Raw genomic sequence first — 27,668 nt, 5'->3', positions numbered from 1 at the left:
TCAAAGTGAAGATACATTTATACACTTCCATGTGGTTCCAACTTTATTGTTCTACTGTACTTTGTCGAGAAGATACGAGGCATCATGTTCATCGGACACCTCCCTCCCTTGTAGGCAAATATACTCACCTGTGTATAAATCTTTATTGTGAAATATCTTGAAAACTCTAGCCAACCATCGCCTTTATCACCTGTTTTCTAATTCATCTAGCACATCATTTCCCAAAATTTATAGACCAGTGTTTATATTCTGTATGCTGTTAGCCTTAGTAAACTGATAGAAAGGTTAAGATATATTACATTATCCTGTTTTAAACTTTTTTTTTTTTTTTTGCCTCCTGGTTTCTGGCCTAGGCCAAAATGAATGTCATACATCCCAGGAGACTTCCTGGGCTTTTTTCCTTTCATCTGTAGGGGGGAGGAGGGGTTTTCTCAGCTAAGCACACCTGCCACCCTGCATACCTGAGTTAAGGGCAGATGGATTACAGGAAGTAAATGCTACATGAATCATCTGCCCTTACTTAACTGCTTGCTGCCCGCCCACCGTCAAATGACGGCGGAGTGGTGCAGCTCTCGTTCTGGGACGCCGTCACATGACGGCGTCCCAGAACAGCCGCTCCCGCGCGCCTGCGCCGTGTTGCTAGGACACGATCTCTGTAAAGAGCTGTGTCTGCGGCTCTTTAACCATGTGATCGGCTGTGTTCAATCACAGCCGGTCACATGTAAACAAGGAAGTGCCGGTAATCGGCACTCCTCGCCTCACACTGACAGAGTGTGAGGAGAGGAGAGCCAATCAGCGACATCTACTCACAGGGGGATATGTAGAAATGTAATCAGGGCACTGATCATCAGTGCCCTGATTACAATAAAGCAAAAAAGTTTCACCAATCAGTGCCCACCAATTGCCCACCAATGCCAGCTATCAGTGCCCGCCAGTGGCAGCAATCAGTGCCCACAAGTGCCACCAATCAGTGCCCATTAGCGATGCCAGTCAGCGCTGGCAATCAGTGCCACCTATCAGTGCTGCCCATCAATGCCCATCACTGCTGTCAATCAATGCCCATCAATGTCGCCCATCAGTGCCACCCATCAATGCCCATTAGTGTCCATCAGTACTGCCTATCCGTGCTGCCTATCAGTGCCCACCAGTGTCACCTATCAGTGCCCACCAGTGCCACCTATTAGTGCCCACCAGTGCCACCTAACAGTGCCCATCAGTGCCGCCTATCAGTGCTCATCAGTGCCACCTATCAGTGCCCATAAGTGCGGCATATTAGTGCCTCCTCATCAGTGCCATCTAATCAGTGCCCATAAGTGCCACCTCATCAATGCCCACCAGTTCAGGCTATCAGTGCCCATTAGTGCCGCCAAATTACTTAGTTACAAAATTTACTGACAGAAAAAAAGTAAAAAACATTTTTTTTTCAAAATTTTTGGTCTTTTTTTTGTAAAAAATAAAAAACCCAGCAGTGATTAAATACTACCAAAAGGAAGCTCGATTTGTTTGAAGAAAATGATAAAAAATGTGTTTGGGTACAGTGTAGCACGACCGCGCAATTGTCATTCAAAATGCGACAGCGCTGAAAGCTGAAAAATGGCCTGGGCAGGAAGGGGGTGTTAGTGCCTGGTAGGCAAGTGGTTAAGAAAATGCCCTTTCCATGGAGACATTGGAGACATGGATGGATGGGGGAGATTGCTTTGAATATTAAAAATTAATTAAATAGCGTTTTCAGTTTGTGGTGTTCACTTCAGTTTAGCTTTAAGTAATGACCAGTGGCAGTGTGTCCCCTCTAGCACAAATAGATAGATTCATGCATTGCATGAATCTATCTATGGCCACCGCTGCCACCCCCTATTCAGGTGCCCGGCCCCTTTTTCGGGCACCGGGCGCCTGAATTACAGGGGCGGGGGGGTGGTTTGAAGCACCTGATTAGAGCCATAGGCTTTAATAGGCGTCAAAAAAGGTGACCTGCCAACGCCATGCTGGGTGCTCGCAGGTCACTCAGCTGTGTTAGAAAAGCGAATGAATATTCGCATTCCTAACACTAAACCTCTTCTCCACCAATCAGGTGCTTGGATCTGTTACCCATCACCTGATTGGCTGAAACGACAGGCGCTGTGATTGGACGCCTATTAGGCATCCAATCATAGCAGAGGACGGGAAGAGAGGACGGGAGAAGACATCGAGGAGCATCGAGAAGCTGTCCTACCGAGAAAGGGTAAGTGCAGACGGCGGGCGGGGGGGCACAGTTTTAGCATTTGATGGGGCACAGTGGGAGCATTTGATGGGGCACAGTGGCTGCGTTTGATGGGCATGGTGGCTGCGTTTGATGGGCACGGTGGCTGCATTTGATAAAACAGTGGCTGCGCTTGATGGCACAGTGGTGGCAGTTGATGGGCACAGTGGCTACGTTTGATGGCACAGTGGCGGCAATTGATGGGCACAGTGGCTGTGTTTGATGGCGTAGTGGAGACAATTGATGGGCACAGTGGCTGCGTTTGATGGCACAGTGGCTGCGTTTGATGGGCACAGTGGCTGCGTTTGATGGCACAGTGGCGGCAATTGATGGGCACAGTGGCTGTGTTTGATGGCACAGCAGCAGCAATTGATGGGCACAGTGGCTGCACTTGATGGGTACAGTACCTGCGTTTGATGGCACAGTGGCTGCGTTTGATGGCACAATGGCAGCAATTGATGGGCACAGTGGCGGAAATTGATGGGCACAGTGGCTGCGTTTGATGGCACAGTAGCAGCAATTGATGGGCACAGTGTCTGCATTTGATGGCACAGTGGCTGCGTTTGATGGGCACAGTGGCTGCGTTTGATGGCATAGTGGCGGCAATTGATGGGCACAGTGGCTGCGTTTGATGGCACAGTGGCTGCGTTTGATGGTACAGTGGCTGCGTTTGATGGCACAGTGGTGGCAATTGATGGGCACAGTGGCTGTGTTTGATGGCACAGCGGCAGCAATTGATGGGCACAGTGGCTGCATTTGATGGGTACAGTGCCTGCATTTGATGGCACAGTGGCTGCGTTTGATGGCACAGTGGCAGCAATTGATGGGCACAGTGGCGGCAATTGATGGGCACAGTGGCTGCGTTTGATGGCACAGTAGCAGCAATTGATGGGCACAGTGGCTGCATTTGATGGCACAGTGGCTGCGTTTGATGGGCACAGTGATACTGATTATTAGTGTAGGTGTCCGCTTTGTGGATTGCCGCTTACCAGCTCTCCTCTCCTCACGCCCTGTCAGCGTGAGGAAGAGGACTGCTGATAACGGGCAAATCCTGTTTACACTATGATCAGCTGTGATTGGACACAGCTGGTCACATGATAAAAAGTCGCTGTGATTGGCTCTTTACCCTGAACACAAATCCCTGCCGATGCATGCGAGAAGCGCTGTCATGGAAGGATGTTAATAAACGCCCTCCCAGAAATGCGTGACCGCGCTGTAGCCGTCATTCAGCTATATCGTGGTTATGAAGAGGTTAAACATTCACAACATGCACTGTCCGAATTGAATAAAATACAAAACATGTGCAGTATGTTGCACCCTCTTTGTTCCCTTTTCCCCTTCCCCTTTTTTATGGGATGCCCTTGCTCCTGGGCGCAGGAGCCAATTTTGAATTTTTCCAGCCAATGGGGGGGCATGGCTGATTTTTAGAGGGAGGTGGGTGTAGCACTCTCTAGTGTGTGCTACTAGTAGTGAGAGTAGGTAAACTATACTCTGATTCATGTTACATGGTGAGTCTGTAATTGGGTCAGGGTTACAAGAGTTCAGGGCCGGATGGCTCAACCTGGCAGCTCTCTAGTGCCCCCCCCCCCCCCCATTTCTAGAATATTGAAGAATATTGGAGAATGTCCTGGAGCTGGTGGGTGGAGGTGATGGCACAGTAGCTGCTTTGAATATTTATGGGCCCTCAGCCAATCCCCAGCAGTGGGCCTGGCAGGGGACTGGGAAACCCATAAACAGACATGGGCCATGCGGGGCAGGGGGAGTAGGGTGGAAGATGGAGAAGCAGTGCTGAGGAGAGGCTGTCGGTGGCCCTTGATGGACAGGGGGGAGGGAGTTTACCTTGAACTGGAGCTCGGGAGGCTGGCCTGGAAGAATCCCACCAGGAGGCATTCCAGCTGGAGAGGCAGTGGAGAGAGCAAGGAGAGACAGTGAGTAGATCAGCAGGGTGCAGGGAAAGGCAAGGGGAGAGACTGCCAGTTGCAGCAATGCTCTCTTGAAGACAGCGTTGTGCCTATTCTTCATTCAACCTTGTCCTGGGGAGTCTCCATGTGTGTGTGTCAGTTGGGCAGGACTGGTGCAGAGAGTCAGTCAGGAGGACTGGGAAGAGAAACAGCCAGATGCGGCTGGTGGCAGCCAGGTGGGCTAGCATTCTGCAAGCAAGTGGAACTGGGATCAGTGGCCGCAGAAAGCAGAGGGAGATGTGTTGACAGTGTGCTGACATTTCCTGCCTGTAATGGGCCTTTGCTGAACTAGCAATATAAGGTTTGTTCCCTCGGGAGTGAGCCAGCAGGATCTGTACATAGAGGAACCAAGTGTGCGCACGAGGAAGCATGAAAAGGAGTCTGTATATAGGGTGGAAGTTGTCCCTGAAGTTCTGTTTGTTGACACCTTGGGCATCCCATAATCCTTTACCCTATCCAAGTTATCATCCCCTAATAAATTACAAAACAAGCCAAAGACTTATTTTCTGTGTCCGGATGAAAGAAGGAAATGTGTTGTAACTGGCTGTGCAGCAGTGGAGAACCCTAACTTCAGCAACTCCTACAGGGGTAGTGCTATATTTGGGGATTCACCCATGGTAACCTGCAGGGCATTGCAGGGCATGATGACAGGAAGCGGATTATGCATTGCTGAACTGTAAATATCAAGATGGTCTTCAAGTGCCGTTGTCCATAGCAACCACAAGGAGGTTGCTGCCAACCAGCTATACTGCATGCCCAGTTGCCCTAACCATGGCTGAGGCAGCTACTTGTGATGCACCAGGGCCTGCTCTGATCAGTGAGGATTGTATTGTGTGCTGTCGTCCCTGGCAACCATAGCAGGTGATCGCGCCCATGGATTACAAAATGTCCAGCTGTCTGATTATGGCCAGGGAAAATGACTGTGTACTGAAACATCCTGCTGAAAGTGAGGAATGCATGGATGTGTCCATATTACCCGTGGCAACCGGGGTGAACCAGTGGGAGCTGGCGGGATGGTGTCTATCAGCTAAACAACTACGGCTGAAATAAGAGACTGTCAAGATCCTGCTAAAATCAGTATGGTATGCACTGTTGCCCTTAGCAACCACTACAGACTGTCATTTCTGCCTGTGCTCAGCTATACAGCCCTGGCTGAGGACAAGGGGCAAGTTGGAACAAGTCCTGCACATAGCAGTGCATGTGAAGTGACTGTATGGATGGTGTCTGTGCCTGCAAAATTCAGTCCGGTCAGGAAGGAGTTACATAGCGAGCAGGAACAAGCCTGCTTATTATAGCTGCTGGTGCCAACTCCTCTGGAAGCTTGGTGGTGGAGCCACACCCTAGAGGAAACCCAGCATGCCCAGCACCTGAAAGTGGGGGAGGAGTGCATCATGGCGTTTTACCTACAACCTTGCGGCTCGTTCATAAGCCTTCCTGATATGCAGGTGCCGAACGGCTGGTACCGGATGGTGGACACTGGAGTGCGGCTAGACTACTGAGAGGGATTTGCTCTTGGCATGATCGACAGGATGGAGAAGATATGCCTGTTATGTCCTGGGTGCAGAAATCCTACAGCAGCGGTCGGAGCCTGGCTGAAGTGTGGGCACTGTGAAGAGCAATTAACTATGCTGATGCCCAGTGACCTGCCACCAGTGACCTATGCTGTGAACCTGTAGTCAGTACTATGCCTGGAGTGGAGAGCGGAATCCCGGTTGGCCAGAGGAAGTTCAGGGGTGAGTGGCATGCAGGGCCGCAGCTTGCTAGGTGTCCACCACTACTCCTGTGAAGGAGGCCGGAAAATCGCAGCGGTTCAGAGCACAAGGGAGGAAGAGCCATGGCAGGAGGTGAGAGATCCAAGCCCAGCTCAGGATATCCCAGTGAAGAAGCTGGCTGCTGAAGTCCACCCTGTTAGCCCCACCTGGAAGGAACCAGCAGTTGAGGACCGTGAGTTTTCAGGTGAGCCAGAGGGGAGTGGCAGTGGTGGTGAAATAGATTGGGGGTCTCCCAGACTGGAGGCTGAATTTAGGCTCCTAGAAGTGGAGGCTGAGTGGTCCCCAGAGAGATAGTCAGAAGAAGAGTGGACTTGGGGGATGCTCAGGAACTGAAAGTCTGCCAGCAGGAATACACAGAGCAGAGTGGGTAAGAGGTCCATTACCCCTGAAGAGACAGGGTGCGTGGCGGAGGAGCAGCATCAGCCCACATCCACCTGCACATACAGACAGCTGACAACTCCACAACCCTGTTGTGCCCCTGCCCCATCCCTGGTCCAGACAGAGCCAGCTGTTACCAGTGGCAGGTTACAGGCACAAGCCACGGCCTACAAACTGTGGATTGCTCGATCTTCACAGGCCCGTGTGTTACCTCGGCACAAAAAGCACAAGGAGCTCCCCAGGTTCTCCCTGTTTCAGAGGGAGGTACAGAGAAAGACTACTCTGGAGTGGGGATTGGACTTTCCGTATGCTCCACAAGATGTCATGGACATCATTGAGGTCTTCCGCACCAACTGGGAAGAGGAACTTATCTGGGACTACTTGCATGTTCCCAATCCCCAGAGGGGACCTCACAATAAAGACGAATGGGCCAGGTTCCAGGATATCCAGAGGGAGTGGAGCCTGGGGCGAGCCGTCTACAGCGACTGAGTGGTTGTTGTGAAAGCTGGACGGCTCAGTCGTAGCTACTCTATTGCCAAGAGGGGCCCCAATGGAGAAGTCATCAGACTGCCCAGTCCAGATATGTACCAGTGAGCAAAGGGGCTGACACAGGATTTCAGCCTGAAGCAAGGCAGCTGATGTATTAGGAGAACTTCTCCTGACTAAGCCGAACCCTACCACCACCCTTTCCAGATGTGGGACTTGAGAAGACAGTGGTGGTAAGGCCTAGTGTGCTGGTGTAAAGAGACTAATGCTGTGCAGGGGCTCCTCCTTTCAGAGACTCTTTGAAAAAGTTTTGTTTCTGCCAGCAGGCTCATAACCCCCTGATGACAAAATGTACAGTTAGATAAAATATTGGTGTGAGGACTGTGTGTGTTTTTTTTCTGTTTTCCTATGTTGCAGGTATCTTCAAGGGTGGCTATCCTCATACTCAAGTGAATGGACTTCATGGACATTTCTATCTGCTCTAAGTTGCTGGGAGGGCTTCCATAAAGGGGGAGGTGCTCTGGCAAACATATGCCTTTGAGAACACATGTAAATTTGTTGTGTTTGCTAGCTGCAGGGATCTGTAGTTTATATTTGCTGTGTACATACTTTGAAAAAAAAAAACTATTTTGTACATTTATATTTTTGATATATTTATTTGTACATAACCCTGTCCAAGTTTGTTCCCTTTTCCCCTTCCCCTTTTTTTATGGGATGCCCTTGCTCCTGGGTGCAGGAGCCAATTTTGAATTTTTCCAGCCAATGGGGGCATGGCTGATTTTATAGGGAGGTGGGTGTAGCACCCTCTAGTGTGTGCTACTAATAGTGAGAGTGGGTAAACTATACTCTGACTCATGTTTACATGGTGAGTCTGTAATTAGGTCAGGGTTACAAGAGTTCAGGGCTGGATGACTTGTCCTGGCAGCTCTCTGGTGCCCCCCCCCCCCATTTCTAGAATATTGGAGAATGAACTGGAATTAGTGGGTGGAGGTGAGGAGGAGCTGCCTTGAATATTCATGGGCCCTCTTACGGCAGAATCGATATACCCTTTTGGACTACTTTTAATTGTCACTTAAACTACTTTGCGCCTGCGCTATAGCCGAAAGACGGCTGCAGTGTGGATGCTAATTGCTGGGAGGTGGTCCCTGGATGTCCTCCTGTTTACTTCTGCTCCTGCGGGCGCGCATCGGGGAAGTTCTGTGCTGGCCGTGTCCCTTGGACACAGCCAGTCACAGATCCCTGAAAACGGCCAATCAGACTGTTTTCAGCGCGATCGGCGGTGCCAATGAGAGATGATCTCATATGTAAACATATGAGATCATCTCTCATCGCTGGCTCTCCCTCCTCACACAGAGACAGCGTGTGAGGAGGGAGAGCGAACCTCTGCAGCGGTGAGTAAAAAAACAAAAAAACAAATAGTAATGTCAGTGCCATTTGTCCCCACTGCCATCTGTCCCCACTGCCATCTATCCCCAGTGCCACATATAAGTGCCATCTGTCATCAGTGCCATCTGTCATCAGTGCCACATATTAGTGCCATCTGTCATCAGTGCCACATATTAGTGCCATCTGTCATCAGTGCCACCTGTCAGTGTCATGTGCCATCTGTTATCAGTGTCACGTGTCATCAGTGCAATGTATCAGTGGCATCTGTCATCATTGTCACGTGTCATCAGTGCCACGTATCAGTGCCATCTGTCATCAGTGTCACGTGTCATCAGTGCCACGTATTAGTGCCATCTGTCATTAGTGCCACGTATTAGTGCCATCTGTCACCAGTGCCACGTATTAGTGCCATCTGTCATCAGTGCCACGTGTCATCAGTGCCATGTATTAGTGCCATCTGTCATCAGTGCCACGTGTCATCAGTGCCATCTGTCATCAGTGTCACGTGTCATCAATGCCACGTATTAGTGCCATTTGTCATCAGTGCCACGTATTAGTGCCATCTGTCATCAGTGCCACATCAGTGTCATCAGTGCCACATATCAGTGCCATCTGTCATCAGTGCCACATCAGTGTCATCAGTGCCACGTATCAGTGCCATCTGTCATCAGTGCCACGTCAGTGTCACGTGTCATTGTCCTGGTGCTCCAGGACCTTCAAAAGTGTAATAGGTAGTCAACAAGTTAGATGTGTAATTTATGCTCCTAGAACACGTGATGGTGCTCCCTGCATGTTGGACCTCTCTATGTGGCTAGGCTGTGAAAAAGTCCCACACATGTGGTATCATAATACTCAGGAGGAGTAGCAGAATATATTGTGGGTTGTTATTTGTGGTATATTCATGCCATGTGAGAGAAATAACCTATTACAATGACAATTTTGTGGGAAAAATAAAAAAAATCTTAATTTTCCAAAGAATTGTGGGAAAAAATGACAACATCAAAAACCTCACCATGTATCTTACTAAATACCTTGGAATGTCTACTTTCAAAAAAGGGGTCATTTTGGGGGTATTTGTACTTTCCTGACTTGTTCGGGTCACAAAAAATGAGATAGGCCATCAGTGCATCAGATGTGATCAATTTTTTATGATTTGCACCACAGCTTGTAGACTCTCTAACTTTCACACAGACCAAATCATATCCACTAATTTGGGTTATTTTTACCAAAGATATGTAGCAATATAAATTGTGGCCAAACTTTATGAAGAAAAATTAATAATTTGCAAAATTTTATCACAGAAACTAAGAAAAATGCGTTTTTTTCAAACTTTTCGGTCTTTTTTCATTTATAGCGCAAAAAATAAAAAACCCAGAGGTGATCAAATACCACCAAAAGAAAGCTCTATTTGTATGAAAAAAAGGACAAAAAATTCATTTGCGTACAGTATTACATGACTGAGTTACATAGTAGGTGAGTTTGAAAAAAGACACAAGTCCATCAAGTCCAACCTATGTGTGATTATGTGTCAGTATTACATTGTATATCCCTGTATGCTGCGGTCATTCAGGTGCTTATCTAATAGTTTCTTGAAGCTATCGATGCTACCCGCTGAGACCACCGCCTGTGGAAGGGAATTCCACATCCTTGCCGCTCCTACAGTAAAGTACCCTCTACGTAGTTTAAGGTTAAACCTCTTTTCTTCTAATTTTAATGAGTGGCCACATGTCTTGTTAAACTCTCTTCTGCGAAAAAGTTTTATTTCTATTGTAGGGTCACAAGTACGGTATTTGTATATTGCAAGTGACTGAGTAATTGTCATTCAAAGTGTGAGAGCGCTGAAAGTTGAAAATTGGTCTGGGCAGGAGGGGGGTTTAAGTGCCCAGTAGGCAAGTGGTTAAAACACAGCATTGGATGTGGGCACGTTATGGACCAATGAAAGATTTATGGGGTTTTTCCTGAAATATTTATTTGATTTATGTTTAGAAGTTTTATAAGAGTTGTTATGTAAAGGTGATAAATATTAATTGCAACACTTTGAACAAGCGCACCAATCACATAAAATTTGTAAATTAATGAAAAAAAAACAGTGGTGATTCAATACAGGGCACTTTCACCCCCTTCCTGCCCAGGCCATTTATCAGCTTTCAGTACTGTTCACCTTGAATGACAATTGTGCGGTCGTGCAACACTGTACCCAAATGAATTTTTTATCATTTTCTTCACACAAATAGAGCTTTCTCTTATGCTGCGTACACACGAGCGGACTTCTCGTCGGACTGAACTCCGAAGGACTTTTCGACGGAGTTCCAACGAAACGAACTTGCCTACACACAATCACACCAAAGTCCGATCGTTTTGAACATGATGTCGTACGACCGGACTAGAATAAGGAAGTTAATAGCCAGTAGCCAATAGCTGCCCTAGCGTCGTTTTTGGTCCGTCGGACTAGCATACAGACGAACTGATTTTTCAATAGGAATCGAGTCCCTCAGAAAGATTTGAAACATGTTCTATTTCTAGGTCCGTCGGAATTTTCGACAGAAAAGGTCCGATGAAGGTCGGATGAAGCCCACACACGATCGGAATGTCCGACCGAAAATTTTGAAAAAAAACATGTTTTTCTTAGTTTCTGTCAGTAAATTTTGCAAATATGTAATTTTTGTCCTTCACTGATGTGTGCTAATGAGGTTGTACTGATGGGCACTGATAGGCTGCACTTAGGGGCACTGATGAGGCAGCACTTATGGGCACTGATTAGGTGGTACTGATGAGGAGGCACTAATATGCCGCAGTGATGGGCACTGATGAGCACTGATAGGCGGCACTGGTGAACACTGATAGGCGGCATTGATGGGCAGCACCGATTGGTGTCACTGATGGACACTGATTGGTGGCACTAATGGGCACTTCTGGCATTTTCTTGTAATCAGAGCACTGATAATCAGTGCCCTGATTACCTGCCCTGGTCTCCCCTTGCAAAGAGAAACCACTGATCGGCACTCCATGCCACACACTGTCAGTGTGAGGCCAGGAGAGCTGATGGCACTTCTGCATTTACATGTGACCGGCTGTGATTGGACACCGCCAATCACATGGTTAAAGAGCCGTGTCATCGGCTCTTTACAGAGATCGGGGTCACACCATGTCCTAGGAACATGATGTGGCCAGGATTGCCTTGCTGCGTGCCCCTGTTGGCGCGTGAGAGCGGCCGGTCTGGGGCGCCATCATATGATGTCCATCCAGAACGAGAGCCACACCGCCATAGCTCCCAACTGTCCCTGATTTTGAGGGACTGTCCCTGATTTGGAGCAATGCCCCTCTGTCCCTCATTCTTCCTCATTTGTCCCTCATTTTGGTCTGATCTATATAGATGTATATAAAATGCACTTTTTATCTATCAAAACGTGTTTTCCAGCACTAAACCTTTCATCTGATTTCTAAATTGCTGCATTTGTAAATTCCAAAAGCAAATATAAAGGAATAGTAGTGGTAAAAAAAAGCACTTGTGAGTTTAACCAATCTTGTTTTTTTGTACAATTCTCCTTTAAGGGGGCGTGGCCAGGGGTGTGTCCTATGCCTGCATACTTTTGCTGATAGGTGTCCCTCATTCCCATCTCAAAAAGTTGGGAGGTATACGCACCGCCCCTCTGTCATTTGATGGTGAGCGGGCAGCAATCGGTTAAATACCACCAAAAGAAAGCTCTGTTTCAAAGAATGATAAAATGGCATACGGATATTTGTACAGTGTTGCATGACTGAGTAATCGTCATTCAAAGTGTGACAGTGCTAAAAACTGATCTGGGCAAGAAGGGGGTGAAAATGTCAGGACTGGAGGTGGGTACAATGTACATTATTTGGATGAGGTTGCTCTCCAATCACACTTCAGTCTAATGACAGCTGTCACCCAACTTGTCCCCGCCTAGTTTTTTAAGCAGTCACGTGGCACACTGACGTCCAGCCGGTGATCACATGACTCGGATGTCACGAAGGTCCTTCAGCTGTATAATACGTAGAGGCTGAACTCAGTGTACGGCTAATGACATCCTGTCAGCGATCAGACGCCGCCAGTCATTGTACCGAAGCCAAAGGCTTCCCTTGGGGAATAGAAAGGTGTGGTCAGGCCGCGTTTGGATCTCGGGCGATGATGCCGAGTCCTATGACGGATACGTGCGATGTGGATGTGTGACAGGTGAACACACGTGTGTGGTATCGCGGGGCCCGGTGTCCGGGTGACGTAGTTGAAGAGCCGGAATCGTGCTTGTCCCCGAGCAGCGGCCATCATGGCGGGCGGCGGAGGAGGACAGGGCTGTGAGGGGAGCAGTCAGAGTGAACGTGACCGGCAGTACTGCGAGCTGTGCGGGAAGATGGAGAACCTGCTGCGCTGCGGCCGCTGCCGGAGTTCCTTCTACTGCAGCAAAGAGCACCAGAGACAGGACTGGAAGAAACACAAGCTGCTGTGTAAGGGAAGCCCGACCACCCCCGACCCCAAAGCACAGGACAAGGCCGCCTCCCCTCCGGACAGCAAGCAGCGGGAGGTGGTGGTCGGAGGGGCCACTCTGAGGGCTATTAAGGAGGAGGACTACACCCAGAGGTCTGGAGAGGCGTGTGGGAGCGGAGCTGCCCGCGGGGGAGGGGAGGGCACAGAAAGGCCCAATGGGCACACCAGACCGCCCCTCCACAAGCTGGCCCTGGAGTATATCATCCCCTGTATGAACAAGCATGGCATCTGTGTGCTGGATGACTTCCTGGGCCAGGACCTAGGGGACCGTATAGTGGGGGAGGTGCAGGCCCTGCACAGCACCGGCCGCTTCACCGATGGACAGCTCGTCAGTCAGAAAAGCGACTCCTCCCGGGACATCCGAGGGGACCAGATCACCTGGGTGGAGGGCAAGGAGGCGCCCTGCAAGGCCATCGGACACCTCATGAACAGTATGGATGACCTGATCCGACACTGCGGAACCAAGCTCGGCAACTTCCGGATCAACGGCAGAACCAAGGTGGGGGTGACTGTCAGTGATCGGTGTGTGTGTCCCGAGGAGGACTGTCAGTGATCAGTGTGTGTGTCCCGAGGAGGACTGTCAGTGATCAGTGTGTGTGTCCCGAGGAGGACTGACAGTGATCAGTGTGTGTGTCCCGAGGAGGACTGACAGTGATCAGTGTGTGTGTCCCGAGGAGGACTGACAGTGATCAGCGTGTGTGTCCCCCCGAGGAGGACCGACAGTGATCAGCGTGTGTGTCCCCCCCGAGGCGGACCGACAGTGATCAGCGTGTGTGTCCCCCCCGAGGCGGACCGACAGTGATCAGCGTGTGTGTCCCCCCCGAGGCGGACCGACAGTGATCAGCGTGTGTGTCCCCCCCGAGGCGGACCGACAGTGATCAGCGTGTGTGTCCCCCCCGAGGCGGACCGACAGTGATCAGCGTGTGTGTCCCCCCCGAGGCGGACCGACAGTGATCAGCGTGTGTGTCCCCCCCGAGGAGGACCGACAGTGATCAGCGTGTGTGTCCCCCCCGAGGAGGACCGACAGTGATCAGCGTGTGTGTCCCCCCCGAGGAGGACCGACAGTGATCAGCGTGTGTGTCCCCCCCGAGGAGGACCGACAGTGATCAGCTTGTGTGTCCCCCCCCGAGGAGGACCGACAGTGATCAGCGTGTGTGTCCCCCCCCGAGGAGGACCGACAGTGATCAGCGTGTGTGTCCCCCCCGAGGAGGACCGACAGTGATCAGCGTGTGTGTCCCCCCCGAGGAGGACCGACAGTGATCAGCGTGTGTGTCCCCCCCGAGGAGGACCGACAGTGATCAGCGTGTGTGTCCCCCCCCGAGGAGGACCGACAGTGATCAATGTGTGTGTCCCCCCCCCGGGGAGGACCGACAGTGATCAGCGTGTGTCCCCCCCCGAGGAGGACCGACAGTGATCAGCGTGTGTCCCCCCCCCCCCCCCCCCCCCCGAGGAGGACCGACAGTGATCAGTGTGTCCCCCCCCCCCCCCGAGGAGGACCGACAGTGATCAGTGTGTCCCCCCCCCCCCCCGAGGAGGACCGACAGTGATCAGTGTGTGCCCCCCCCCGAGGAGGACCGACAGTGATCAGTGTGTGCCCCCCCCCCCCGAGGAGGACCGACAGTGATCAGTGTGTGCCCCCCCCCGAGGAGGACCGACAGTGATCAGTGTGTGCCCCCCCCCCCCGAGGAGGACCGACAGTGATCAGTGTGTGCCCCCCCCCAAGGAGGACCGACAGTGATCAGTGTGTGCCCCCCCCCGAGGAGGACCGACAGTGATCAGTGTGTGCCCCCCCCCGAGGAGGACCGACAGTGATCAGCGTGTGTGTCCCCCCCGAGGAGGACCGACAGTGATCAGCGTGTGTGTCCCCCCCGAGGAGGACCGACAGTGATCAGTGTGTGTCCCCCCCGAGGAGGACCGACAGTGATCAGTGTGTGTCCCCCCCGAGGAGGACCGACAGTGATCAGCGTGTGGTCCCCCCCGAGGAGGACCGACAGTGATCAGCGTGTGTGCCCCCCCCCCCCCGAGGAGGACCGACAGTGATCAGCGTGTGTGCCCCCCCCCCGAGGAGGACCGACAGTGATCAGTGTGTGCCCCCCCCCGAGGAGGACCGACAGTGATCAGTGTGTGTCCCCCCCCCCCCCCGAGGAGGACCGACAGTGATCAGTGTGTCCCCCCCCCTGAGGAGGACTGACAGTGATCAGTGTGTCCCCCCCCCCCCCTGAGGAGGACTGACAGTGATCAGTGTGTCCCCCCCCCCCAGGAGGACTGACAGTGATCAGTGTGTCCCCCCCCCCCCCGAGGAGGACTGACAGTGATCAGTGTGTCCCCCCCCCCGAGGAGGACTGACAGTGATCATGTGTCGTCCCCCCCCCCCCCCGAGGAGGACTGACAGTGATCATGTGTCGTCCCCCCCCCCCCCCCGAGGAGGACTGACAGTGATCAGTGTGTCCCCCCCCCCCCTGAGGAGGACTGACAGTGATCGAGGACCGACAGTGATCAGTGTGTGCCCCCCCCCCGAGGAGGACCGACATTGATCATTGTGTGTCGTCCCCCCGAGGAGGACCGACAGTGATCAGTGTGTGCCCCCCCCCGAGGAGGACCGACATTGATCATTGTGTGTCGTCCCCCCGAGGAGGACCGACAGTGATCAGTGTGTGTCGTCCCCCCGAGGAGGACCGACAGTGATCAGTGTGTGTCGTCCCCCCGAGGAGGACCGACAGTGATCAGTGTGTCCCCCCCCCCCCCCCCTGAGGAGGACCGACAGTGATCAGTGTGTCCCCCCCCCCCCCCCCCCCCCCGAGGAGGACCGACAGTGATCAGTGTGTCCCCCCCCTGAGGAGGACCGACAGTGATCAGTGTGTCCCCCCCCCCCCCCCCCCTGAGGAGGACCGACAGTGATCAGTGTGTCCCCCCCCGAGGAGGACCGACAGTGATCAGTGTGTCCCCCCCACCCCCCTGAGGAGGACTGACAGTGATCAGTGTGTCCCCCCCCCCCCCTGAGGAGGACCGACAGTGATCAGTGTGTCGTCCCCCCCCCCCCCCCCTGAGGACTGACAGTGATCAGTGTGTCCCCCCCCGAGGAGGACTGACAGTGATCAGTGTGTGTCGTCGTCCCCCTGAGGAGGACCGACAGTGATCAGTGTGTCCCCCCCCCCCCCCCCCCGAGGAGGACTGACAGTGATCAGTGTGTGTCCCCCCCCCCCCCCCCCGAGGAGGACTGACAGTGATCAGTGTGTGTCCCCCCCCCCCCCCCCCTGAGGAGGACCGACAGTGATCAGTGTGTGTCCCCCCCCCCCCCCCCCCCCCGAGGAGGACTGGCAGTGGTCAGTGTGTTCCCCCCCCCCCCGAGGAGGACCGACAGTGATCAGTGTGTCCCCCCCCCCCCCCCCCGAGGAGGACCGACAGTGATCAGTGTGTCCCCCCCCCCCTGAGGAGGACCGACAGTGATCAGTGTGTCCCCCCCCCCCCCCGAGGAGGACCGACAGTGATCAGTGTGTCCCCCACCCCCCTGAGGAGGACTGACAGTGATCAGTGTGTGTCCCCCCCCCCCCTGAGGAGGACCGACAGTGATCAGTGTGTCCCCCCCCCCCCCGAGGAGGACTGACAGTGATCAGTGTGTGTCCCCCCCCCCCCCTGAGGAGGACCGACAGTGATCAGTGTGTCCCCCCCCCCCCAGAGGACTGACAGTGATCAGTGTGTGTCCCCCCCCCCCCCGAGGAGGACTGGCAGTGATCAGTGTGTCCCCCCCCCCTGAGGAGGACCGACAGTGATCAGTGTGTCCCCCCCCCCCCCGAGGAGGACCGACAGTGATCAGTGTGTCCCCCACCCCCCTGAGGAGGACTGACAGTGATCAGTGTGTGTCCCCCCCCCCCCCTGAGGAGGACCGACAGTGATCAGTGTCTCCCCCCCCCCCCCCCCCCCTGAGGAGGACCGACAGTGATCAGTGTGTCCCCCCCCCCCCCCCGAGGAGGACCGACAGTGATCAGTGTGTCCCCCCCCCCCCCCGAGGACTGACAGTGATCAGTGTGTCCCCCCCCCCCCGAGGAGGACTGACAGTGATCAGTGTGTGTCGTCCCCCCCTGAGGAGGACTGGCAGTGGTCAGTGTGTCCCCCCCCCCCCCCCCGAGGAGGACTGGCAGTGGTCAGTGTGTCCCCCCCCCCCCCTCCCGAGGAGGACTGACAGTGATCAGTGTGTCCCCCCCCCTGAGGAGGACTGACAGTGATCAGCGTGTCCCCCCCCCCCCCCGAGGAGGACTGACAGTGATCAGTGTGTCCCCCCCCTGAGGAGGACTGACAGTGATCAGTGTGTCGTCCCCCCCCCCCCCCCCCCCTGAGGAGGACTGACAGTCATCAGTGTGTCCCCCCCCCCCTGAGGAGGACTGACAGTGATCAGTGTGTCCCCCCCCCCCCCCCCCGAGGAGGACTGACAGTGATCAGTGTGTGTCCCCCCCCTGAGGAGGACTGACAGTGATCAGTTTGTCCCTGAGGAGGGCTGACTTGGTCAGTGTGCGTGTCCCTGAGGAGGGCTGACAGTGATCAGTGTGTGTGTGAGTCCCTGAGGTGGGCTGTGGTGGAAATTATGACAGAAATTATAAGCTTCTCCTATAAGTAAATCATTCCATGCGCTAATAAACACAATCATAGCTCTCTGGTATAATGCCGGGAAAGCGTGCTTGTTTATCTTCAAGTAACACAGACAGACGCTGGTATCACGAGCTTAGCAAAATCCTGCAATAGAATGATCTACTTTTACTGCTTTTATTTATACTGTAAACATGAATAACAAAGGAAGGTGGTGTCTTCAGAATCAGCCAATCAGACACTTTGGTTCTTTTGAAAGAATACATCACACACATGTATATATTCAAATAGAATTCCAGTTGTGACGTGTGCAGAGCCATGCGGTCAGCTTTTTGTGAATTTGAACACTACTTACAGGGCTCTGAACACGATTGTGTGCACATTCCCACCGTTACCAATGATGCAAACCGTACTCTATCGTTTCTTAGTGGGCCATAAGTTTTGTATGGTTATGCTATGGTTCCCATGTATGCAGATCTGTTGTCTAGGAGTGTTTAATGCAGTCGCCATTAGGGGTGCAATGGATCAAAAAACTCACGGATCATTCCTCAGATCAGGAGTCAAGGTTCGGATCATTTTCGGATCAACAAAAAAGAATCTCCCCCACTGTAATATCATCCACGTCCTCTCCCCCACTGTAATATCATCCACGTCCTCTCCCCCACTGTAATATCATCCACGTCCTCTCCCCCACTGTAATATCATCCACGTCCTCTCCCCCACTGTAATATCATCCACGTCCTCTCCCCCACTGTAATATCATCCACGTCCTCTCCCCCACTGTAATATCATCCACGTCCTCTCCCCCACTGTAATATCATCCACGTCCTCTCCCCCACTGTAATAATATATTAGCAGGGTATGGCAGAGTATTGGCACTGCTGCCATCCGATCTCTCCCCTCCACTGTACAGATGAGTACACAGAGGGGAGAGAGGAACAACGCCGATTTGTTTACAAGTGATCGCTCCCTCATTTGACGGAGCGATCACGTGGTAAATGGCCGGAGCTAGGCCAAAGCCGCGGCCTTACCTAAGGCCGAGGCAGCGGCGCGCTGTGCGGAGCGCATGTGTGCCGATCCGAACGGGTTGAACCGTTCGGATCACGGATCGGTGACGATCCGTTGCACCCCTAGTCGCCATGAGGTGGCCAGTCTCTTGGTGGAGGTGGCCAGTCTCTTGGTGAGGCGTAAACGAACATCCCTAAAAGAGCAAACATATCTGCAGTGTCCACGGAAAGGTTTCCACAGCCAATGGTCTTCCACCAACGTCTGTATGTGTGAATATGCTTGCATGAGCGTATTACAGCAAAACTGACACTGGGGGACATCTGACAACATACATTAATTAAAAATTTCCACAACAGTCCTTCCTCTTTGTCATATGCTCCCATGTGTCCTTCATTGAATCTTGATCTTCTTACACCTGGAAATTAATAAGTCCTTACAGTCCATATGAGTTCATACCAAGGCTTGACTTGTAGACTCTGTTCTTCAGGAGCGATGACTTGGAGGCGGACATGAAAGCTGGTCGGTCTGGGATCCTGTGTATCTTGTACGTTGGTTGGGCTTTGCAGCGTCTCATCTCAGCGAGGAAGATGTGGTCATTTGCTCGGGCTCTGTTCACTCGTCCAATCAGGCAACAGTAGAACCTCATCACGGCATATAGAAGGAATAGAAACAAAAACATGAGTATATATACCCCTACTTCCTTCAACCATGATCCGCTGAAGAATAAAAAAAAATCCCCAAAGATTCCTAGACCCTTAAAAGGATTCCAACCTTCACTAGCTGTAGCTCTGGCTTTGCCTTGCAGGGATCTAACCTTATCCATATGGGCCTGAACTTTGTCACTAGTATCCCCGATCCAGGTACAACAATCATTACCTATGAATTCACAGAAACCCCCCTTGGATGCCAACAGATAAACAGGGGCCATCTTTTAATAGAAGGGTCTTGATCTGCTGCCTGTGGGATCTTACTTGCAGCTTCAACAGTTACATTGGACATCCCATCCACACTGGATGAGAAATTGTTCAATTGTTTCCTAAGCTCAAGCCTCCACCCTGTACAAGCAGGAAACAATGCCCAGACCTGGTCAGGGTTGGTTAACAATTCCCTTCTAGCTGTTCCCGCCATTCTTGCCTTCTCTCGTGCCATCAGATACTCACAATCAGCAATGACATAAGATACTGGGATGAATTTCACCCGGATGCATGAACCCCTTGCATTAGGTGGAATTGCCTTATAAGCTGTAGACCCGCATAAGTACCAAACTAAAGTTAAAGCACACTTGTGGGCTACCTAGTTGTCCCGGTACCCAAACTGGCAAGAACCAGTGCTGTTGTAAAAACTATAACTCATTTTACCCTCTAGAAATATATTGTTAAGTTCTATTGACAAGTGTCTGGAGCTTTTTTACTCGTTTTTTTTTTTTTTCTTCAAAATTCCTCATGCCAATCTGAACATCAAACAGTGCCTTGCAAAAGTATTCACCCCCTTTTGGCTTTTTACCTATTTTGTTACATTACAGCCTTTAGTTCAATGTTTTTTTAATCTGAATTATATGTGATGAATCAGAACACAATAGTCTAAGTTGGTGAAGTAAAATTGGAAAAATATATGCATAAAACTATTTTTCAGAAATACAAAACTGATAATTGACATGTGCATATGTATGCACCCCCTCTGTTATGAAGCCCATAAAAAGCTCTGGTGCAACAAATTAGCTTCACATAATTAGTGAAATGATGTCCTCCTGTGTGCAATCTAAGTGTCACATGATCTGTCATTACATATATACACCTTTTTGAAAGTCCCCAAAGACTGCAACACCTAAGCAAGAGGCACCACTAACCAAACACTGCCATGAAGACCAAGGAACTCTCCACACAAGTAAGGGACAATATTGTTGAGAGGTACAAATCAGGGTTAGATTATAAAAAAAAAAATATCCAAATCTTCTAAATCTTTGATAATCCCTAGCAGCACCATCAAATCCATCATAACCAAAGGGAAAGAACATGGCACAACAGCAAACCAACCTGCTAAGAAACGGCCGCACACCAGAAATCAGAAAGGCAGCACAGAGACCTAAGGTAATCCTGGAGGAGCTGCAGAGTTCTACAGCAGACACTGGAGTATCTGTACATAGGACGACAATAAGCCGTACGCTCCATAGAGTTGGGCTTTATGGCAGAGTGGCCAGAAGAAAGCCATTACTTTCAGAAAAAAAACAAAATGGCACGTTCTGAGTTTGCGAAAAGGCATGTGGGAGACTCCCAAAATGTATGGAGGAAGGTGCTCTAGTCTGATGAGACTAAAATTTAACTTTTTGGCCATCAAAGAAAACGCTATGTCTGGTGCAAACCCAACACATCACATCGCCCAAAGGACACCATCCCCACAGTGAAACATGGTGGTGGCAGGGATATTCTTGAGCAAAACCTGTACCACTCTGTAATTTGAGGCTAGGATGGAGGTTTACTTTCCAGCAGGACAATGACCCCAAACACACTGCTAAAGCAACACTTGAGTGGTTTAAGGGGAAACATGTAAATGTGCTGGAATTGGCATAGTCAAAGCCGAGACCTCAATCCAATAGAAAATCTTTGGTCAGACTTAAAGATTGCTGTTCACAAGCGCAAACCATCCAACTTTAAGGAGCTGGAGCAGTTTTGCGAGGAGGAATGGGCAGAAATCCCAGTGGTAAGATGTGGCAAGCTCATAGAGACTTCTCCAAAGTGACTTGGAGCTGTGATAGCCGCAAAAGGTGGCTCTACAAAGTATTGACTTTAAGGGGTGAATAGTTATGCACATTGACTTTTTCTGTTATTTTGTCCTATTTGTTGTTTACTTCACAATAATAATAAAAAAAAAAATCTTCAAAGTTGTGGGCATGTTCTATAAATTAAATGATGCAAATCCTCAAACAATCCATGTTAATCCCAGGTTGTGAGGCAACAAAACACGAAAAATGGCAAGGGGGGTGAATACTTTGCAAGGCACTGTATATAGCATGTACCGCTGTCATCGCTGGGGTACTAAAGCTTGGTGGAGATTCAGAGTAGACCCAGCAATTGGTCCTGTTCGCTTTCTTAGCTAGTTGGAGAATACACTTTAAACAGTAAGTTGGGATGCTTTTCATCGTTACCCTTGCTAAAATATACTAAACTAAAAAATATAAATAAAATTCTCCTCATTCTTTGGTGTGGTTGAGCAGCTTCTTGCAGTGGCTGGCGTGGATTTAGTTGTCTCGTCCCTCAAGCTAACGACCCAGTCACCTGGTTGGAAAGAATGTAAACCCGTTATTGTGTCAGGGTCCAGGAGGGACTTGTGAACCCTGTGGTGGACCTTTTTGAAGTTCACGTTACAGTGCCTGCACCTACCCCATCAGCTGAGAATGTTGATAGCTGCTGAGGAAAGTACAACTTTTCACTTTTCACGACTGGTCACTGAACCTGTGTGTGGCTTACCATCTGAGGCGTAATACCTGGAACCATTGACAAAAAGGTTCTAGCATCTGGGATGGGAGCCTCCTTCACCGGGTTGCTGATTCAAATTCCATCAAAGGTAGTCGTAGAACACGTCATCCTACTAGGTCACAAACTTGGTTAGAATTAGAAAGGTTAGTATTGTTGGTCATTCTTACTTTTTTTATACCATTTTCTTCCTCATTACAAACCGGAGGAAGAGACTCAGTGTTTAGAATGGTGCAGAAAAAAAACAATGAAACAGCCCATTATACTTTTACCCTCTTTTAGGCGTGTGTGTTTATGCATGTGTTCAGCTATCTACATACACCTTCAGAAACTCACTGGACGTGAAAAAGATACTTGTAAACAAAAGTTACTACTCTATCCTTCATCTTTAACCTGCAAAGAATGGCAACCAATATAATATTCCTGTAACATTGGTAAATTTTCACTGACATTTCTCAAAACCGACAACAACGAAACCCTCTAACTCTTAGTTTCACGTTCCTACAAAAATACAACAGCCGTGATGCGTAAGAGGGCCGCTGTGGTGGGTCCTAACTTATTGGTACATACAAACAATTAGACTAAAACATGAGACAAATATTTAGATACAAATGTGAGGGAGATATTTCATAGTTTCCCCCCCAAAAAAATAAAAACAACTGGACGGAATGCTGCCTTCACCCCTTTTAATAAAAGAAAAAAAAAATACAGTGGGAAAAACACGAGCAGCTCAAACCTTGCATGGGCCAGCCACACAAAGTTGAAAAACAGGGTGAGAATTTTAACCACACAAACGTGTGCTACACATCCATCAACCCATTCATTACAGATGGGGTCTTGTACCTTCCAAAGGAATTCCCCCCCTTCTGTACCCTCTGACCATATATGCCAATCTTTAAGGGGTCTCATAGCCGGAGCTCCAAACCCAGACCTCATTTGCGGTACAGCTGTCTGACTGGTGTGGAGCCTCCATTTTTTTTTTTTTTTTTTTTTTTTTTTTTCCTGAAAAGCATGGATGGCAACATTACCCATGACTATTCAAATTGCTTTTTTTTGGCGGACTCTGCATCCAGAGAACACCTGCGCTTTACTTTTGGAGCGGTTATTGTTTGCATCCTTTATCACTATAACCGGCCCCTGGATTTCCGATTTATTATACACGGCCTGACCGGGGCTGCTAGAGTACTACTCCTCACATTTTATGCTTATACAATCGCGCACTGGAATTCGTCTATTATACACGGCCCGACCGGTCTCATGATATACAGCCCTTTAAACGTGTTCGTCAGACAACTACAAAGCACCGTGGAATCCTCCACTATTCAAAACAATATTATGGCTTCTATCTGTATCTAGATGTTACAACAATAATGTGGATGCCTCCCGTTTACTCTCTAACCAAAACTGTATTACAGTATAAAACTTTGCAAAACTGGAATTAAATTTAAAAACCAAAGTGATTTCCATCGTCCTTCCAAACACAAGTCCCTTTGTCCACATGCTTGTTTCAAGACCCCAAGCTCCTCCCACCAACTTCCTGTTGATACATTACATCCTGCAAAAAACTTCCTGTTGTCTGTTCAGCTCTAAAAATGTAACTTGTTTATTTACATATCAGTGGACAGGAAGGGGTAGGGGAAGCCTAGCTTCCCTGAACTTCATATTGTCTTTTACACAAAAAAATAGCTATGACTACCCCCCTGGACTTTATAACATTATATAGGAAACTTCAACATGTCTAAAAAAAAACAAAAAAAAAAACTTTTGTCCAGGAAAGGGTGGGATAAACCCCCATATTGCAAATGGAAGGGAAGCCCCCTAGTTTCCCATATGCCCTGGGCAGTGAGACCACTGAAACTCCTGCAAAAAGATCACTAAACCCTGAAACCTGGCCCAAAAGCAGAGCAATTCCACCCAAAACCAAAACATAGCAGACACAAAATGGCAGTTGCAAAAAATGAAAATCAGGCCACGAGATAAGGGTGGATGAAATCCGGACTACATCAAAATGGCAGACGAAAGCCGGACCACGACCATGTGGTAGATGGAATCTGAACTACAGCAAAATGGCTGCCGAAAGCCGTAGCACGACAAAATGGTGGGATTAACACATGAAATACAGTTGCTGATCCCACCAAAACCAGCACAAACCGAGATTTCTTCACTAGAAAACCAAAATTTCTCCCTACAAAAACTGTACACAATTGAGACACCAAATGAACAATGTAGATTAATCAGTCTTTACGCTACATCAACTAGGGCCCATAGGAGGCCTAAAACACAGGCTATCCAACCAAACAAGACATTCAAAAATCCCAAAGTTACATAAAACACAAAATAACATGGCTCAAACATACACTCTTGTTCCCAAATACAGACAATACTTCACTCTGAAAGTTGGAAGGTCAGCAGATAGACAGGGCCAAGACAATGCTGCTTGCATGCTTTATCTTTTCAACTCAGAACAAAAAAACTCCCCCATGCTATCACTGATGCCATTAGCCAGCCCAGCAATGCATGGCCGCCCTTAGCCACATGGCCACTTGAATATGCGGCAGCAATTTTCAAACCAAACCTTTTCTAAAGGACCATCAAAGTCCACCAAACCATCTGAGTCTTGAGTCAGTTAAACAATCTATGTGTTGGTCCCATACATAGGTAATAATCACAATTTATACATTTCTATTTCTCATATACTTCACAAACTTATTACACAACATGCAGTTTATCTGCCTGCTCAGTCATACACAGCATACAGTTTAGGTATGTATTAAATGGGACCTATAGAGGATTTAAGTATAGGTACTCCCCCAATTAATAGACCTTACTTACAATGACAAAAATATAACCTACAATTAAAGTCCCACCATTGTACAGAAAGCGACAAAAAAAAAAGGTTCTTTGCCTAACAGAACTTACCCCATACAGCGGTCAGCGAATCAAGATTCCAAACACAGAACAGCAAAAAATGTTCAAAAAAACTTGAAGTATGGTTGTCTTACCATGGGCTCGCTTTTTTCTGTTTCTGGATGTCTTTTCCCACTCGAGGTCCGTTGAATTGGGAAGATCTGTTGGCCTCCTGGCTGGCTCGCCAATTCTGTAGTGGAAATGATAAGCTTCTCCAATAAGCAAATAATTCCATGCGCTAATAAGCACAATCGTAGCTATCTGGTATAATGCCGGGAAAGCGCGCTTGTTTATCTCCAAGTAATACAGACAGACGCTGGTATCATGTTGAGTTTAGCAAAATCCTGCTATAGAATAATCTACTGCTTTTATTTATACTGTAAACATGAATAACAAATGAAAGTGGTGGCTTCAGAATCGGCCGATCACACGTACAGTATCTCACAAAAGTGAGTACACCCCTCAGTTTTTTGTAAATATTTTATTATATCTTTTCATATGACAACACTGAAGAAATTACACTTTGCTACAATATAAAGTAGTGAGTGCACAGCTTGTGTAACAGTGAAAGTCCCCTCAAAATAACTCAACACACAGTCATTAATGTCTAAACCGCTGGCAACAAAAGTGAGTAGTGTCCCTAAGTGAAAATGTCCAAATTTGTGCCCAATTAGCCATTTTCCCTCCGCGGTGTCATCTGACTCATTAGTGTTACAAGGTCTAAGGTGTGAATAGGGAGCAGGCATGTTAAATTTGGTATAATCGCTCTCACTCTCTCATACTGGTGACTGGAAGTTCAACGTGGCACCTTATGGCAAAAAACTCTCTGAGGATCTGAAAAAAAGAATTGTTGCTCTACATAAAGATGGCCTAGGCTATAAGAAGATTGCCAAGACCCTGAAACTGAGCTGCAACACGGTGGTCAAGACCATACAGTGGTTTAACAGGACAGGTTCCACTCACAGCAGGCTTTGCCATGGTCGACCAAAGAAGATGAGTGCACGTGCTCAGCATCATATCCAGAGGTTGTCTTTGGGAAATAGTCGAATGAGTGCATAGACGTATGAATGCTGCCAGCATTGCTGCAGAGGTTGAAGAGGTGGGAGGTCAGCCTGTTAGTGCTCAGACCATATGCCACACACTGCATGAAATTGGTCTGCATGGCTGTCATCCCAGAAAGAAGCCTATTCTAAAGATGATGCACAAAAAAGTCCACAAACAGTTTGCCGAAGACAAGCAGATTAAGGACGTGGATTACTAGAACCATGTCCTGTGTTCTGATGAGACCAAGATAAATTTATTTGGTTCAGATGTTGTCAAGCGTCTGTGGTGGCAACCAGGTGAGGAGTACAGACAAATGTGTCTTGCCTACAGTCAAGCATGGTAGTGGGAGTGTCATGGTTTCGGGCTGCCGGCATTGAGGAGCTACAGTTCATTGAGGGAACCATGAATGCCAACATGTACTGTGACATACTGAAGCAGAGCATGATTCCCCTCCCTTCGGAGACTAGGCCACAGGGCAGTATTCCAATATAACGACCCCAAACACACCTCCAAGACCACCACTGCCTTGGGTAAAGGTGATGGACTGGCCAAGCATGTCTTCAGATCTAAACCTTTAGAGCATTTGTGGGGCATCCTCAAACAGAATGTGGAGGAGCGCAAGGTCTCTAAGATCCACCAGCTCCGTGATGTCATCATGGAGTGGAAGAGGACTCCAGTGGCAACCTGTGAAGCTCTGGTGAACTCCATGCCCAAGAGGATTAAGGCAGTGCTGGAAAATAATGGTGGCCACACAAAATATTGACACTTTGGGCCCAATTTGCACAGTTTCACTTAGGGGTGTACTAAATTTTGTTGCTAGCGGTTTAGACATACATGGTTGTGTGTTGGCTTAATTTGGGGGGACAGAAAATTTACACTGTTATACAAGCTGTACACTCACTACTTTACATTGTAGCAAAGTGTCATTTCTTCAGTGTTGTCACATGAAAAGGTATAATAAAATATTTACAAAAATGTGAGGGGTGTACTCACTTTTGTGAGACTGTATATATTCAAACAGAATTCCAGTAGTGATGTGTGCAGAGCAAAGTGTCTCACAATTTGAACACTACTTACAGGGCTCTGAACACGATCATGTGCACATTCCCACCGCTACCAATGACGCAAACCATACTTTATCATGGCTGGCTGCAAACTGCTAGAAAAGATAAGCCTGTAGCTGCTTTAGCCTTCATTCACATCTTGCCCTGAAGCCTATGCTTAACAGTTATACGTAGGACAGGCTGTTTACATCGCTTCACTCAAAGCTTGGCTTTAAAATAGGTACATGACACTAGGGTTGTCCCGATACCACTTTATTAGGACCGAGTACAAGTACCGATACTTTTTTCAAGTACTCGCCGATTACCGATACTTTTTTTTTTTTAATGTCACGTGACAGTTTTTTTTTTTTTGCTATTTTTTTTTTGGGGGGGGGGGGGGTAAACGTTGTATGTGTGTGTTTTTTGTTTTTTTTTTTTTTTTGTTTTTTTTACAATTTTTATTTTTTACAATATTTTTTTATTCTTTATTGGTTTTTTTTTTTTTTTGTTTTTTTTAATCAGCCCTTTTGGGGGGCTTTGGTGAGATATCAGGGGTCTTAACAGACCTCTGATATCTCCCCCTTGAGACAGAGAAAGAGACAGAGGATAGAGATTCCCCAGTCCCTTTCTCTGCAGCCTCAGCTGCACTGAGAATGAATGGAGAGAAGACAGCGGCTCCTCTCCATTCATAAACTGACACATAGTAATCACAGAAGATTACAATGTTTCAGTTATGTGAATGGACAGAGTCAGCTGACTCTATCCATACACAAAGGAAGGAGGAGAGGGACGGAGGAACTGAGGGGGGAGAACGGAGGGGACAGATAAGGAGAGAGGAACGGAGGGGACAGATAAGGAGAGAGGAACGGAGGGGGAGAACAGAGGGGGACAGATG

General features: G+C 49.1%; 1 protein-coding gene across 1 annotated transcript in view; it reads left to right on the top strand.

The window, feature by feature from the left end:
• Positions 1 to 12,155: 12,155 nt before the first annotated feature.
• Positions 12,156 to 27,668, top strand: part of EGLN1 (egl-9 family hypoxia inducible factor 1) — a 30,945-nt gene continuing 15,432 nt past the window's right edge. Inside the window, exon 1 of the mRNA XM_073627939.1 lies at positions 12,156 to 13,219. Within this exon, the coding sequence (XP_073484040.1) occupies positions 12,503 to 13,219 (717 nt within the window). The 5' untranslated portion in view covers positions 12,156 to 12,502. The remainder of the gene's footprint in view (positions 13,220 to 27,668) is intronic.

The sequence above is a fragment of the Aquarana catesbeiana genome, linkage group LG04 (genome assembly GCF_042186555.1).
Source record: "Aquarana catesbeiana isolate 2022-GZ linkage group LG04, ASM4218655v1, whole genome shotgun sequence".
Classification (NCBI taxonomy): domain Eukaryota; kingdom Metazoa; phylum Chordata; class Amphibia; order Anura; family Ranidae; genus Aquarana; species Aquarana catesbeiana.
The sequence above is the reverse complement of the archived record's forward strand: the minus strand, read 5'-3'. Positions and strand labels throughout refer to the sequence as shown.